We start from the raw sequence: 15067 nt of genomic DNA, 5'->3' as shown, positions 1-15067 counted from the left end.
ATCACTGCAACCACAATTGACGTTGCATCGACTTGACAGCTGCATAGCATATTTTTCCAAACCGGTTTCAAGTCCTGGCGTGGCTCTGTGGTAGAAAACGTTACTGACACGCAGAATGTCTGGGCTCGATTCCTGTTGGGATCTAGATTTTTATTCTTTGCATTCGTTGGGTCAACGCTGCCGATGCCAGATTTTCTTAACGCTCTTGCGCTTAAATGACTAATATCTGTTCTCGCCGTTGCTGGGTAGATATAAACTGTGAATAACTGTGAATAACGCGTACCCGTGTATCGCGGTCTGTGGCATACGGGTATGCGCAACACGTGACTGGAGGAAGGGGTTTCATGACATACGTGACAGGATTTCACGTGCTCGTGTCATGACCATACAGTCATGTTCGTCTTGCCGTCATGCCCTCCTCTGCCAATTTTGGTATATACCAAGTTAAGGAGGCGACCGAGAGCACCCAGACGTGCGGCTAGATAGACAGATAGAAAAATAGAGAGAAACGCTCAAAGTTCCTATGGTTCGCTAAGAAATGCCTCGCATTTAATACGAAGTGCTATTCTACACTTTACAAGCTGCCGCGTCTGCTGGCTGCGCTCTTGCAGGAAGAAGTGGTCTTACTCAAGATTCTGGCTTGCAAGAATAAATAAATAAATAAATAAATAAATAAATAAATAAATCACTCAATCAATCAATCAATCAATCAATCGAAGCCGTTTTATAGTACTTAAGTTACATGCTATGTATTGGTATAATGCCTACTGTATTACGATGCTTGAACTCTGTCAATTAATCAGTGGAGTAGCCAATCAATGAGCAGTAAGTGCAGCAAGGTGCTAAGTGACATAGCCCATAACCGGTATTTTTTTCATTTATTTCTTTTATTTGGCATATATACCTCAAACCTTTCACAGGTTTAGGAAGGAGTGAACCTAAAAGGGGTACTGTGCAATCGCTGCATTAGTTCGTTGAAAACTCCGCGACATGTTCATTGTTCTGCTGTCTTCACTTTTCTTTACAATCTTCGCAGCAATATCTTAGCATAAAGAACGGGGATATTTGGTAGCAAGGATATCTGAAGGCGTAGTGCTGCACGAGTTAGCGATTACTATCCGGCTATGTGTAAAAGCGGCGACAGCTGTCTTTGCCAGTCGTGTAAGCCACAATATCCTACGTCTTGTATGTATACAGTTTCGCGTAGCAATGTCTGTGTCACGCTTTGACCTCGCCCACTCTTGCTTTGTTCGTGCAGGAGAATGTTCCCCGCCTACAAGGTCCGAGTGTCCGGCTTGGACAAGAAGGCCAAGTACATCATGCTCATGGACATCGTTGCCGCCGACGACTGCCGGTACAAGTTCCAAAACCGGAGATGGGTCGTGGCCGGCAAGGCTGACCCCGAGATGCCCAAGCGGATGTACATACACCCGGACTCTCCAGCGACGGGTGAACAGTGGATGCAGAAAGTGGTCTCCTTCCACAAGCTCAAACTCACCAACAACATCTCCGACAAGCATGGATTTGTGAGTATAACGATAGGCACTTAGAGCGTGTTCGGCATGTCCGCAATGAAGTTTGCGTACTACCGGATTGCGCTCTGAACGATGCTAGACACGAAATTATGTCACTATTTGTGACCACTGTGGAGTTTATACACCTTTTCGTTCCTGTGGTTGTTGTTGAAAATAAAGAAGCGTGGCATGGATTTATCGGAGCCTGGAGAGACGTGTGGGACCAGAATGAAGTTAGGGGATTCGGAGCTAGCCCTTGTGTGGTAAAGACGCATTCTTCAGCTATACGACCATGGGTCCTCGTTTGTTATACTTTTTGGGGCCGAAACCGAGGATTGACATTTTCCTTTGTCTTCAAAACGGTGACTTGCTGCAGTATGTTAGCCAGCGTGGTGGATGAAACATGTAGAGAGCTCGTTGCCGCTTCGACACATGCAAATGATGCAACCACCGCAGAGGAACTGGGCATTGCGTTAACAATCAGTACAAGTTGTTCGTCAGGAACCATCGTAAATTATTCACAATAAGCGTGTCGAATATTCCTAAAAGGATGAATTAGCAGATCAGCCCTTCAAATTCTCCTCATGGACGACTTCGAAGACGCAGGTATCCTCTGGACACCGACGCATGAATCTCTAGCGGGGAACCGAGCGGTGCATGCCGCAGCCCGAGAGCATACACACCGGGCTATGCTACGCAACGATATTCGGACTCCGGAAACGCAGAGGAGCGAATACCGAGAAAATACTCAGAAATACTCGCGCACTGAAGGAATCAATGTCGCCACTATCCACCTGCTCACAAAAGGCTGACTAGAGAGCAAGCAGTGACTTGGAGAAGGCTCCAGGCAAGCACTTATCTGCACGGAACACCACTCCACGCAATGTACCCCAGCAACTTCAGTAGGAACTTCAAATACTGCTCGGAGACTGCTAACGCCCTGTACCACATTGTATGGGGTTCCCGAAACAACCCAAGTGTCCCGCGCATAGAAGAACAGAGAAGCCAAGAAAATCCGGAAGACCAGTGGGAGGCGTTGATGACGTCACTAAACCCTGAGAACCAGCTCCGGATGGTGGAAAAGGCTCGGACCTAGGCTGCATGCCATGGCTACCTGGATTAAAGAATTCACCCACCTCTGGGCGAAGAGAACGCGCGCCTGGTGTAGGAAAGTTTAATGCTGTCTGCCTGCTGACTTCGCGCGTCTCGGTGTCAGGGTTCCGCAGTAGTCCTTTCATGAGCATATTCTTTCGTGAGACGCTTGCCCTGACAGTTCCATGCACCTTCCGAAGTCACATTGCCGAAGTCACCACGGTCCAAGAACGTTCACTTCCGGGTTTCGGCACCAAGCAATATAAGACACCAGGACCCGTGGTCGTAGGTAGCTGTGGAACACGTCTTTACTAGACTAGGGCTATCTCAAAAACTCCACTTCGTTCTTCTCTATCTCGCTTTCCCTCAGCCCATGCCCCACTTCTTTCTTTTCAACAGGTGTTCTTGTCGGAAAAGAAAACACGTGGACGAGACGACGTGTTTACGATCACGCCGCGGCCGCAATTTTACTCCGGAAGCGAAGGATAACACACTGTTTTTTTTTTTATTTCGATAGTTTGCCCTCGGATGTAATAAGACGCATGCCCTTGGCATTGTAAAATACGGCTTCAAAGATACAGGAACAAATTTCATTCGTGCAGAAAGTGTCGCAGCGAGCGATGAAATGCTGCACGGATCCGGCGGTCAAGGTCGGCTGGTTTAAGGCCTGTTGCACACATAGTTCGCGCAAATGGCTTAATTGCAGACCTAGACATGTCCACAGCAATTGGGTCACTGTCACAGTGGAGAGACTGTCGCGTCATCATAGAATGGTTTGCTATAGTCCAATAACTAATATGTGCTTGTCAGGTTGAGCTATGCGCCACTAGGTGGCGCCACCATCCCGTCCGCTCACGTTTGCGAGCCCGGTAATCCGCAAACGGTTAGAAGTTTGCAAACTAACTGAAGCTCTATCTATTACCATGATCACGTTCTTTCACTTTTGTCCATGGCAAGTTGTCCATTTTACCCGCCACGGTGGTCTAGTGGCTACGGTGCTCGACTGCTGACCCGAAGGTCGCGGGATCGAATCCTGGCCGCGGCGGCCGCATTATCTATGGAGGCGAAAACTCTTGAGGCCCGTATCTTAGATTTAGGTGCACATTAAAGAACCCCGGGTGGTCGAAATTTCCGGAGCCCTCCACTATGGCGTCCCTCATAATCATATCGTGGTTCGGGACGTTAAATCCCGACAATTATTATAAGTTATCGCTTTCACCACAACGTCACTGCGGCCTTGATGCCGCTCTGGCATAAGACGCGACAACGCCGTACGCCGCAGCACATTTAGTCTAGAGTTGCAGGCACTTCGATAGCGACATGGCTCTATAAAAATGACAGTGCATGAACACTGTGAACGCCGCAGTGCGTGCATTCGGACACTGGCGCCAACTTACGATGACGCGTTTATGAACAGCTGGCTAAAGAGAGCATGATATTCTGCGACCGCCAGTCGACTGCACCCTCACGTAGGTCAAACTCCAACAGGTTGCAATATTTTAACGTGCATTCGTCGCTCTGTGCATGAACACGAACCTGTTCGGAACGAGTGATATCTGACAATCGTCTTCAAGCAGAACAGCACCTGCGGTTCGGGAAGCCGAGTGATATAGCCGACGAGCATAGAGTTTAGATTATTTCAATTACGTCACATTATTATCGCAGAGCTGGAAATTTTCTAAGATATTTCCAGATTCTTACACAAAGCTCAACTATGACTTCTCGATCGCACGTCACAGCGGCTCTTTCCACGAACTGCGCGTGCCACTGACCGCGCAGCTCCGTGGCGTCCATGGGAAAGCTTCCTCTCTCGCGTTCTCTTTCTCGTTAGCATGGGCGTTGGAAAGAGAGAGAGAACCTCCAACGAAGTGAAGATAGACGAAGTGAGACAGATGAAAGCGAAGTAAACCTGAGCAGCGAAACACCGAATCGTTTTTACCAACTGGCCTCGACCGACCATTCTTTCTCTCTCGCCCAGCAGTCTTATCCCCAGTGACGTGTATTACGCGTCCTAATGGGAGACGGACTTCGGGACCGGACGTCGTCCGCGAGTCCGAGGCTCGCGCTCGTGCGGTCATTAATAACGTCCCCACCGGCGTCGCCTGTCAAAAAATGGAATTCATTAGCGAAGGCCCCCTGCATGCGTGGCCACATTGTGAGCGTCCGGGAGCGTGTACGGGCGTGGGCCGACCGCATAAAAGTGTATGACCAGGAGGCGAGGCATTCTCAGCTGCTCTCTGCGGTTTGCCTTCGCGCCATGTTTGTTTTTCCTCTCTTCCTCTCTCTCTCTCTCTCTCTATTTGTAGCATACAGTATCTGTGTGCATGGCTGAGGCGAGGAACCATTTCCTTCGGCGAGCGTATACGAAATAATTTCGCGCGGACACCCCCCGCCACGCTCGCTGTCTCATTACAAAGCTCTTGCGCAAGTTCACCGTCTAGCTGTGCCGACGCTCTCTCTCTCTGTCTATATATATATATATATATATATATATATATATATATATATATATATATATATATATATATATATATATATATATATATATAGCGAGAGAAAGAGAGAACGGAGACCAAGAGGCAATGAAACCAAGGAAAGCACAGTGGACATTGCCTGTTTTTAACTATTGTGTAGTATGGTTTCATGTGAAATGAATTAAACGGCAACGAAAAAACACACCTTGTCTTCCGTCGGTGGGATCTGAACCCACAACCTTCGAAGAAAGAATCGAGCCCCACAAACAATTCCCCTTCCTTGGTTGTATACTTGTACATATATATACACCGGGTGTCCCAGCTATCTTTAGCCAAGGGTTAAAAAACACAATATTAGAGGCAGACGAGTGAAATTAGTTGCAAATTGATGACAGTCGCCTTGCGCACTACTGACAATTTTTTTGTTTTGTAATTAATTATTTTGTTCATTAGGATAATTTACCTAAATTTCTAAATATTGTCTTTGGGCAAGAAATGCGACTTGCAAAGTTCGAGCGCGTCTTCAGAAACCCCCATTGCATTATTTGCGACAAAGAGAGTCTCACGCATACCATCTTTTCCGTGCTGCAAAGAAAGCCCGCGAAATGCAAAAAGAACTACGTGACTAGCGCATTCGCGCGCAGCGAACGCGCTGCTCTCAGCCATGCTTTGAGCGAACGAAATCAGCTGCGGCCGCGACTCGCCGGTTCCGTTGCAGCAGTAGGCCGGATAAGTTAACGGTGGTTTCTGCTCAAGGTCATGAAGCGCACGTGACGCAACTTCTTTCGCCCGTGCCATCCCTCCCTGCTTAGCTTCCAGCGCGCTCGTCGTGGCGAGAGAAGAGAGAAAGCAATCGCAGCGTGCAACAAATCTCTGTATCTCCGCTCTCACATCAAGGATTCTAAAAAAATTCACTATCTCCACTGAAGGGAACCATGTGAGGTTGGAAAGGAGCACATAAGGTCGACTCAAAGTTCCGTTCATCACGGGCACCTTGCCCGATGTTAGCGCGTCCTTGCATGTGGAGCACACCATGAATTCACTGTAGTTGCTGTTGCTGTTACTCGTCCCAAACTCTTGTTGGAGCACTCCACGCGGGTACATCGCGTGTCTGCAGAATCTCGTTCCCCGACGCCATCACGCGATTGCTGAGAGAGTGTAAGGGGGAGAGGCCACAGCGTCTTACCCAGCCCCTTACACAGGCCCGAACGCGCTAGCGCGTGCCAGCACGCGTGGTTTTGTCTGCGTTATGCCAAGCTAGGACAGCATACGGCAGCCCGGGCCCCTAAAGTGCTCTGCACGTATCATCAAGGCGGTCGAAGAACAAGGCGATGAAGATCTCTTCTTGGCATGAGCGCGCGCTCTGCACTTATAATCATCAAGGTGGTCGAAGAACAAGATGAAGAAGACTTCTCCTTGGCGCGAGCGCGCGCTCATTATGTTACAGATGGCTATGGTAGGTTTTGAAATTGGACGGTCGCCAGTGGAACTACGGACAAAGCCCAGCGCAAAAGCTGCTTCGCATCTAAAAAATTTGCGGAAGTTGATTCGGGAGGCAATAAACTCCCTTAATAAAGCCATTCGATGGTTACCTGGAAAAGTGGTTCAGGGCCTTTTAGGGGCGAAGCTCCTTAAGCCAACTCCGGCGATTTTTGGAGGTCGATGGATCTCAATGAAATTCGCTGGGTACGTTCCTTTGCACGTTTCCGTCATTTATGCCAAATTACAGGCTTGATACATGCGCAGATTGTTTGCAAATGAATTTTAAACATTGTCTGCAAACGCCCTCCTGGCTTCCCACAATTATTGGCAACATTGCGTCTGTGACGTCAGTATTGGGAAGGCGGCGGAAGTGACGCAGCCGAGGGCACCGCTAACTTCGGCGCTTCGGCCGCTACAGCGAGCGTCTGCTGTGCACAAGGCGACAGACAGCGTTGGTTTGGCCGGCGCTTCGCTGGTCGTCCCGGCTGTCACAGTTTTCATACTCTGCGCTGGCGTGACCGGCATGCCTTGCACGACTTCCGGTTTGTTCGTAACAACGTCTACGTCATACGTAGACAGTACACTCGGTTGGGTTTCAGTTTCGGTGTTGCGCTTTTTTGCTTATTTAAAATTATTCTCCAATTTGCCGAGTATTTCTGCTATCGGGCCCGTAACAGGAGCGTCTCAGGAACATAAAAGCACCATTACTTTGACATGGCCAAAAAATCGCCGGAGTTGGCCTTTAAAGCGGCACAGGCTTCGTCCCCGTCGTAGTGCGTAACCAGTCTTAACGCTAGTACCAGATCTTGACCTCCAAGGTGGTGCCGGGCGGGAGGTTTCTCCTGTGCGTTGTTGAACAATAAAAAATTGGCAGCGTGCGCGTTAACTAAAAGCCGAATTCTTCTGTCTCTCATTCCCCATTAGCAGCCATTGTTTACCTCCAAGGTAGTGCCTGGTGAGATTTCTCCTGTGCGTGATTAAACAATAAAAATTTTGTTCAAAACGCCGTTGATTGATGAAATAAACCAACGAAAGACGCCAGATGTTTTCTAAAGCAATGGTTTTCTAAACAATGAAAATTCACAGCGTACATGTAAAATTAAAGTGAGCTGCAAGTCGTCATAACTCTCATCGAACATTTAGTATAAACGCGCCCGATCTCACGTCGGTGATGATGTACTGGGCAGAATTCACGGAAGATTCACGGTTTACCGATGAACCTCCGCAGCTTCGCCCACTCATCATCATTCACTCCGTGGATATGCTGTGATTTTTTTAAGAAGCCTGAAGGCCTTGGAAAATTTTATTGGCGATCGGGACATCAATACTCGTCTCGATATGTCACTTTCGTCGTGAACAACGATATCCTATTTCATAATTAGCCTAGCATTTACATTATTAGAGAAAAACTAATTGCTCTATAAGCGGGCACCACCCGAAACGAGCATCGTTTTGTAACGGCGCTGGCTTCACTTTTGCCGGTAAGGAGTGTCGTTTCGAACCTGTAAGCAAGCGGTGACGATCGGAGAAACTGCCCACTACCAATGATACTTGCTCTCTAAGTGGGCACCGCCCGGAAAAAGCGTGTTTTTTTTTTTTTTTAGATCACAGGTGGCGCTGTCGTCACTTTTGCCGGTAAGATGTTTGTTTCGAACTCGTAAACGGTGACGATGGGACGCCTTTCACGGAGCCAGCTTTCATTAGTCATTGCTAAAAAAACACTACAGAATATCCTCAGCGCCACCACCCAAATATAGCATGTCGTTGAGTTGTATAACTGGGGGTGCTGGCTTCACTTCTGCCGGTAAGAAGTTTCGTTCCGAACGTGCAAACGATGACGCCAGGGAGTGGTTTACAAGCTCCGCACTAGCAATGGAATGATTGATTGATATAAGTTTAATGTGATGGAAATTCCTTCTGTGCACGACCAATGGAGCCAGCTTTAATCAGTCGTTGCTGAAGAACACTATATTGAATATCCTCAGTGTCTTCTCAAGTTCAACTGCAACAATTATGGTTCGCGTCTAAATCAACATTTCGCGCAACCAGTACAGAACGATTTCGTTTCAGTATACTTTATGATTCCTTCGTTTCCTTTTAGCTAATATCGCTCGAACTCAAACTAACCTCACTATAACATCGTTCGCAAGGTAGCGAACGCGAAGTTGATGTATGGGTGCAAGTGTGGGGATTTTCAAATAATGTTCGCTACAACCGCCCGCCACCACTGCCGAACGAAAGGCTATCCCAACGATCTGACCATCTACTATTCATGTGCGAGCCGATTCCATTTTATACCAGCGTCCTTCTTACGCCACACCATCTAATTCGCCGCCGCTTTCGGCGGCGTTTGCTATCCCGTGGTGCTTATATATGTATAGGGAACCCAAGCTCAAGTTTGCGGCGCGACGACAGCGCCGCGCCAGCCGCGCTGCGGCTCTGTCGGAAAGCTCTGAACCTTAGGCGCGGCCGACTCAGCCTCTTTCACGGTAGCGGTAGCGCACGTGCGCACGCGTTCTTCTCTCGGTGTGGGTAACTGGGGGGCCGTCAGCTGGGTACGTTGAACCGAGAGGCTTGCTGTGCGAAGCTGTGCATTTCCGCGATGGCAGAAGCGACCCCGCGGAAGCGCAAGCGTGGTCCGAAGTATTGCGGTTTAGTGGCCAGCCACAACAGTGCAGACAAGGCACACGATTCACATGTTAAACTGTATCGGTTCCCGGGCGTGTCGCACGAGAAATAAAGGCGGCAAGCGTGGATAGCTGACAGCGCTGTCTCGCCTTCTATTTTGGCTGTCTGAGTTCATCGCTTTCGTTCGTTCCGACTACCTTAATCGGTAAGTAACGCGGCGCATGCACGCAGCGACTACGGTAATGATTACGCGCTGTCTTCTCGCATTGTTAAAGTCCAGTTACGGTTGTAGGTGAAGCAACTTTGTGTTTTGATTCCCCGTGCTCGTGAGACATACCCGCCGTTGTTGAACGTTCACATTCGCGTTATACCGTTAGCGTTGCGCGGTTGGTTGAATTCAACTGAACTCGGCACATTGTCAGAAGTTCGGCGCCTGCATTTCACGCGTCGGGAAGGCATGCTTTATCACGCCGGAACGGACGTCTGTGCATTTTCAGCAAGCTTTGACATCGTTCTGCAGGTTTGCTTTGTTTTTGTCACTTTATTAGGGTGATATATATTTAAGCCGTAAATATAACTGGCACTTAATACATGCTTTGCAATTGCAACCTTGAAGTGACCACCTTCTGACTTTGTGCGATTTTCTAGCCGCGTTCACGCAACAGGTTTTATACGCCTGTCAAGTCGGTATCATAAAAAGAGACTGCAAACATGACGCGAGAGCCGAAAAAACGAGGCGAGCAGTTCATCTTGCTTCACAGTGGTTAAAGCTCAGCTAGCTGCCTCGCGTCTTAATCGGTGGGTGATTCTCTAGCGGCACGGAGGACTTGACTCTAACCTTCTCAGGAAGCAGTGCCATGGCCGTATAATCTTTTTTTCGCACGCCGCAAACGTTTGTTCACGAAAGTACACGGCTGCTACTGTAAGCATGTCATATCAAAACAACAATCATATTATTCGTAGTCCACGCCACAGAACATCGATAACGTGTACGGCTTCATTTCGAAGTGCATGTGGACCATTATTCATCTTTAACATGACAGAATGAGACTTACCTCGAGGTATACGTCCTACACGGTGTAATCGCGACTTGGGAAATGCATTTCGCTTTGAGTCGGGCGTCGTTCTCGTCGATCGTCTGCTCTTCACCGTTAACGTGATTGACGAGCCTTTCTCATTTGATCAAGTTCGCTTTTCGGAAGTGCCAGTCAAGTTTGAAAATCCTTTTGAAGCCGCACTGCAAGCGGTACATTGTGAGGCGCCGCAAGTGCAGCGCGAGAGCTCTGCACGTGCACAGAAGCGAGCAGCAACGCTGCAACGCGGTGGAGAAGGGAAAACGCGCGGTGCTTACACCCCAGTTTCTCTTTTTCTGCCAGAGATGGCGCTGCCTGTCAAGAGCAGCAGCGCCACTAAGCGTTACTTGGGAAGCCTATAGTCGGTTACAACCTAAGAGAACATGCAAGGTAGATGTAACTGGTAGCGAAGCCTCTATAGAAGCCCATACGTTCAGAAAATGGCGGCTCATCAGGTGCTTATGGGGCTTAGCGCCATCTGTGTGAGGAGGGAACACTTCCGGCGGAACAAAAAAAAAATCACCGCCATATCCACGAAGTGAATGATGTTAGAGGAGCTTGCTCGGAGATGATCGGGTAACCCGCGAATCCTCCGTACGCATTACCCTACCATCATATACAGACGTGACAACGTTGTTATATATACATTAGCCCTCTTCGCTTCGGCCTTCCGGGCTCTCACCGCAGGGTCTTGGCGGCGAGCGCGAGCTGCAGCTGCTTTGCGAGCCCGTCACGCTGCTGCCTTGGCTGAGGTGTTCATGCTGCGGAGCGGAAACGAAGAGTGTTCGCTTAGTGAGCTCCCGGCGAAGAGAAAGGAAGCGCGCCCAACAAGAGGCGCGGCCCTCGAGCAGTCACCTAACTAGCGCATGCGCCGAGCGTGGTGCCTTGAGCGGCGGCGCGCCATCTAGTGAGCGTTCTTGAAATCACCGGAGAGAGTGCAGCTGCGCTCCTGGCGGGACCAATGAGAAGTAGTGTACACGCTGGCGGCTACGGACAAGGCGCGAGCATAAGGAGCAAGCTCCTAAAATAATGCGGATCTGACGCAACATCCGGTATTTGAATGACGTGGTTTTGTTGGCCCTAGCGCGAAATTTGATCTAAAAATTGTTTACGTAGGCCCCTGATCAGTAAGGAGTCGCATTAAGGCGAGCTGGCGAGTCCAGGACTAATGCGCTTCAAGACAACGTCAGCGAAACTAATATCGACTCATGACTAGACAGTGGTGTTTAAGTGTACAGCCGTTTAGCTAGCCTTGGTTTTACTAGGAAACTTATTCTTGGAACTTTTATTCGGCATTCTTGGCATCTTCCGCAGTCGGATTAAAGCAACCAGCAGCGTACCCCTCATATCTGCAGCGTGGCTTATTGGCTTCGCGCATGCGCAGGTTTCTTAAGTGCACATTGTTTGTGTGTTTCAGTTCTATCAAGAAGAAATGACGCCTAGTCCCGCCAAAATTATCACATTTCAGTATTATTCAATGGTCTCAATAACAAAATTTTTATTACACTGCACACAATGAGCACCAAGTGTGGTAATATGCAAAAGTGCCCGGACACTACGTGCACTATGTTTTGCCTTATGCTCCGATAAATTAGTGTTGCGCGTAACGTATACAGGCATGCGAATCAGCGCGATACGTAACTTGGCGACATGCCCACCGATCGCAGGAATAATAGTAGGCGTTGCGTGTTCACTAAGAAAGCTGGGCTGCAGGAATACTGATTCACGAAGCATAGTATTGCGAACCTTATCGGTTTGGCGGTTTCTTATCTAAAAGACATGGGTGTTGCTATTGCGTCCTTGCACAGCACGTGGTTCCCACCGAAGCAAGCACTCGGCGGTAATGTTATCCTCATCGTCCCGTTGCCCGTTGGGCACCGTCCTGAACACGTTCACCAACGATGAAACGCACTTCACGACTCCGCGCACAGCAAAAATTTAATTCTCACGACAATAGTTCAGAGAACGCGTAGAAGTGCGGAACACCAAAACACATGAGGGGCGGGTCGTCGCAGACGAACTTTACGAGCACGCCTTTTCAGACACGGCAAGGGCTGCACTGAACAATAATGGCGTGCACGTCTCTTCAGAGGGCGCTAAGAAAACGGTGTTTCGTAATAATTAAACACTGTCATTAATTCTTTGCACATTGCACATACATAGTATTGTCGAGGAAATAAATATGTTATTTCTAAAACATAAAAATTGCGTCGCCCTTGAACAAAACTTAGTTTTTCGCTATTAGTGTTTGTTCCCTCCCCACCTAGTCGTGCTTCAATCGCAGCACCCATAACCATGGAGGAAGGAAAACTCAGGCCCTATCGTATCCCAATGCATTGCGAAAAGTGTGGCGGAAGTGACGTCAAATTTATGGGGCAAACAAACCGGTATGGGGCAAACAAAACAGCAGACGACCCGCGGCGTGCTCTCCGCGCTGGTTCGCTTCTGCGCAGATTTGTAGTCTCGGCGTAAACTTCGAGCGTATTGTGCGGTTTGCATGCAGTAAAATGTTGCAAGAAGACGTTTACCAGGCTGTTCGTGCGTGGCAGGCCCGAACGCTGCGTGCTGAGATTCTTCGTGGAGAGTTTTTGTGCAAGAGTACAGAAAGTACCGGTACATGCCGTAATCAACAACATTCAGCCCCTGCAACATCGTACTCGAACTCACCTGGCAGTGACTTACGCGCTCTGCTGGGCGTTATTCCTTTCTTTTCCTTTCTCGTAGCCCGATTTCCCGATCTACTGGCCGATTAGCGGTTCTTTGCTCGTATATATGGAGTGAGCGTAGTAGCTATTCGGCGCAACGCCAACCTAATAGTTGATGTAACTACACGTCGAAAAGAGGACACCGCTGTATTGTATACGCGACCGTGCGCGTATAGTTTGTAATTACAGTGCGCACACAGCTGCTAGCACGCTGCTAACGCACACCGCGCAATACATACATCACGTAGTCCGATAACAACAAACGTTTATTGCTCTTCCGTATGAACAACACAGCTTCTAAAAAACGCGATGCGATGCCTTCGGCGCACGTTATGTACGGCGCGTCAGACACCAAAAACAAAAGTTCACATGTGTTTCGAGTTGACACAATGAGTAAGGAGGAACACAGCGCACATCCGAGAGCTTCGCATGCAAATATCATGCATTAGTGATCAGCAATGAAGCGAACGTATACGTACACATGAAAAGTGACACCCGGCACTTTCCGCAGTGCATGCGATCTGCACCGGGTATACGCAACAGCTGGACATTGCGTAGCTTTCATAAGGAAGACACAGAAGGAGCAGCACGTGCGAATCAATTGCGCCGCTTGCATGGCGAAAAAAAAAAACAAACAAAAACTGGCAAAGGTTCACGACCCGCTCGATGCGCGCATGCGCTTGCAAACGACGCGACGGCAATCGCGAAATGTTTAGCTGCTCCTTCGCTAGGAGGCGATGCGGAGGCTTCACGAATGTGGCGTCAGGGAGTCTCTTAGTAGAGCACTGCACGGGCCGCGATTCTCGGCCCGGCCCGGACCCGGGACTCGTTCAAATTTACCCGCCCGAGCCCGGCCCGGCGACTCAAAGTGAAACCCGGGCCCGGCCCGAACCCGAGAAAAAATTTCGCCTACCCGGCCCGGCCCGGCCCGACAACAGATCGGGCCCGACAGGGGCCCGAGCCAATAATCTAGGTGGTCACGGTTGCCCGAAGATCGAATCTACCGCAGGGGCGTTTTAAGTGGCAAATATCTACGCATGCTTGGCGCATACTTCGCTAGCAAGTATACTGTAATCTATGGTATTTTCTTGTAAAAAGGGGGCTGGCTCACCGTTGAAACAGTTGAGCGGACATACTGGGTACGATGAATGTTTGTTCGGCAGTGGTATACTGTACCTAATTTTCTAGGAATACAATCGGGATCATCAATAGCGTTTTGTAGCAGATATTGTAGGAAGAAAAGTGATTTGCAGCATGAGTCCGGTTTTGATAAGGAGCGCAATAAAAACAGAGGGGACAGAGAACAGAATGCTCTCTTCACTTAGTTTTTATTGCGCTCTCTATTGAAATTTAAATGAACACGAAAGTGAAACAATGAATTGGCTTAGACTGATAACTTGCAATCTGAGAAATCTAATGTCGTTAGTTTCACCAACACAGATACATTAATAAAGGAGAAAATCAAGGTCAGGGTTATATTTGTAAATTTCGCGCCAAATATCCACGCGTGACAACACGGATTTCAAAGCATATTTTTCGTAATTTGGCGACTTTGTCTTGTCGAAATTTCTTGTAGCTTCGTATGTCAAGTCTATGGCCCCCCCTCAGAATACAGTGCACTTCATTTTTACCGATTAGGAACTGCGTAGGACCTAGCAGACACCAACAAAATCTATGATGAGTTTGATGCGCAAATTTCAAGGAGGCATCACCAGCCGTAATTTCTTTTTGCGCGTTTTCGCGCTTCCCATGCGTCTTCTCTCGGCAGCGGTGGTGATCTTGGAATTATGAAAGAGTAATTTACTAACACGCCAAAAATCGTTTTTTTCTCCTTTAGTGTCCCTTGAAAGCATGCTGTAACGAGAAAGCCAACCGTGCACCCTTCTGGATATGTAGCACCTATCTATCATAGTAGCACCTTGCCACATGAAGAGAAATAGGAGGGAAAAAGTCAAATTTATTACATTTGTTGTAAATACACTAACCTAGATAAAAATTACAACGAACCGCGCGCACCACGTGCACTTTGAAAATACGTATAAGAAGTCGAATGGAAAAAAAAAGCCACTATTTGTCATAGCAGTGTTCTCATATATCAC

At 48.4% G+C, this 15067-nt stretch overlaps 1 protein-coding gene across 1 annotated transcript in view; it reads left to right on the top strand.

Moving 5' to 3' along the window:
• The window catches only part of LOC119390267 (optomotor-blind protein), a 161278-nt gene that overhangs the window by 79237 nt on the left and 66974 nt on the right, over positions 1 to 15067 (top strand). The window contains exon 2 of the mRNA XM_037657845.2: positions 1259 to 1526. Within this exon, the coding sequence (XP_037513773.1) occupies positions 1259 to 1526 (268 nt within the window). The remainder of the gene's footprint in view (positions 1 to 1258; positions 1527 to 15067) is intronic.

Source organism: Rhipicephalus sanguineus, chromosome 4 (genome assembly GCF_013339695.2).
Source record: "Rhipicephalus sanguineus isolate Rsan-2018 chromosome 4, BIME_Rsan_1.4, whole genome shotgun sequence".
Lineage (NCBI taxonomy): Eukaryota > Metazoa > Arthropoda > Arachnida > Ixodida > Ixodidae > Rhipicephalus > Rhipicephalus sanguineus.
Note: the sequence above shows the minus strand (reverse complement) of the source record. Positions and strands in the feature narration are given on the sequence as shown.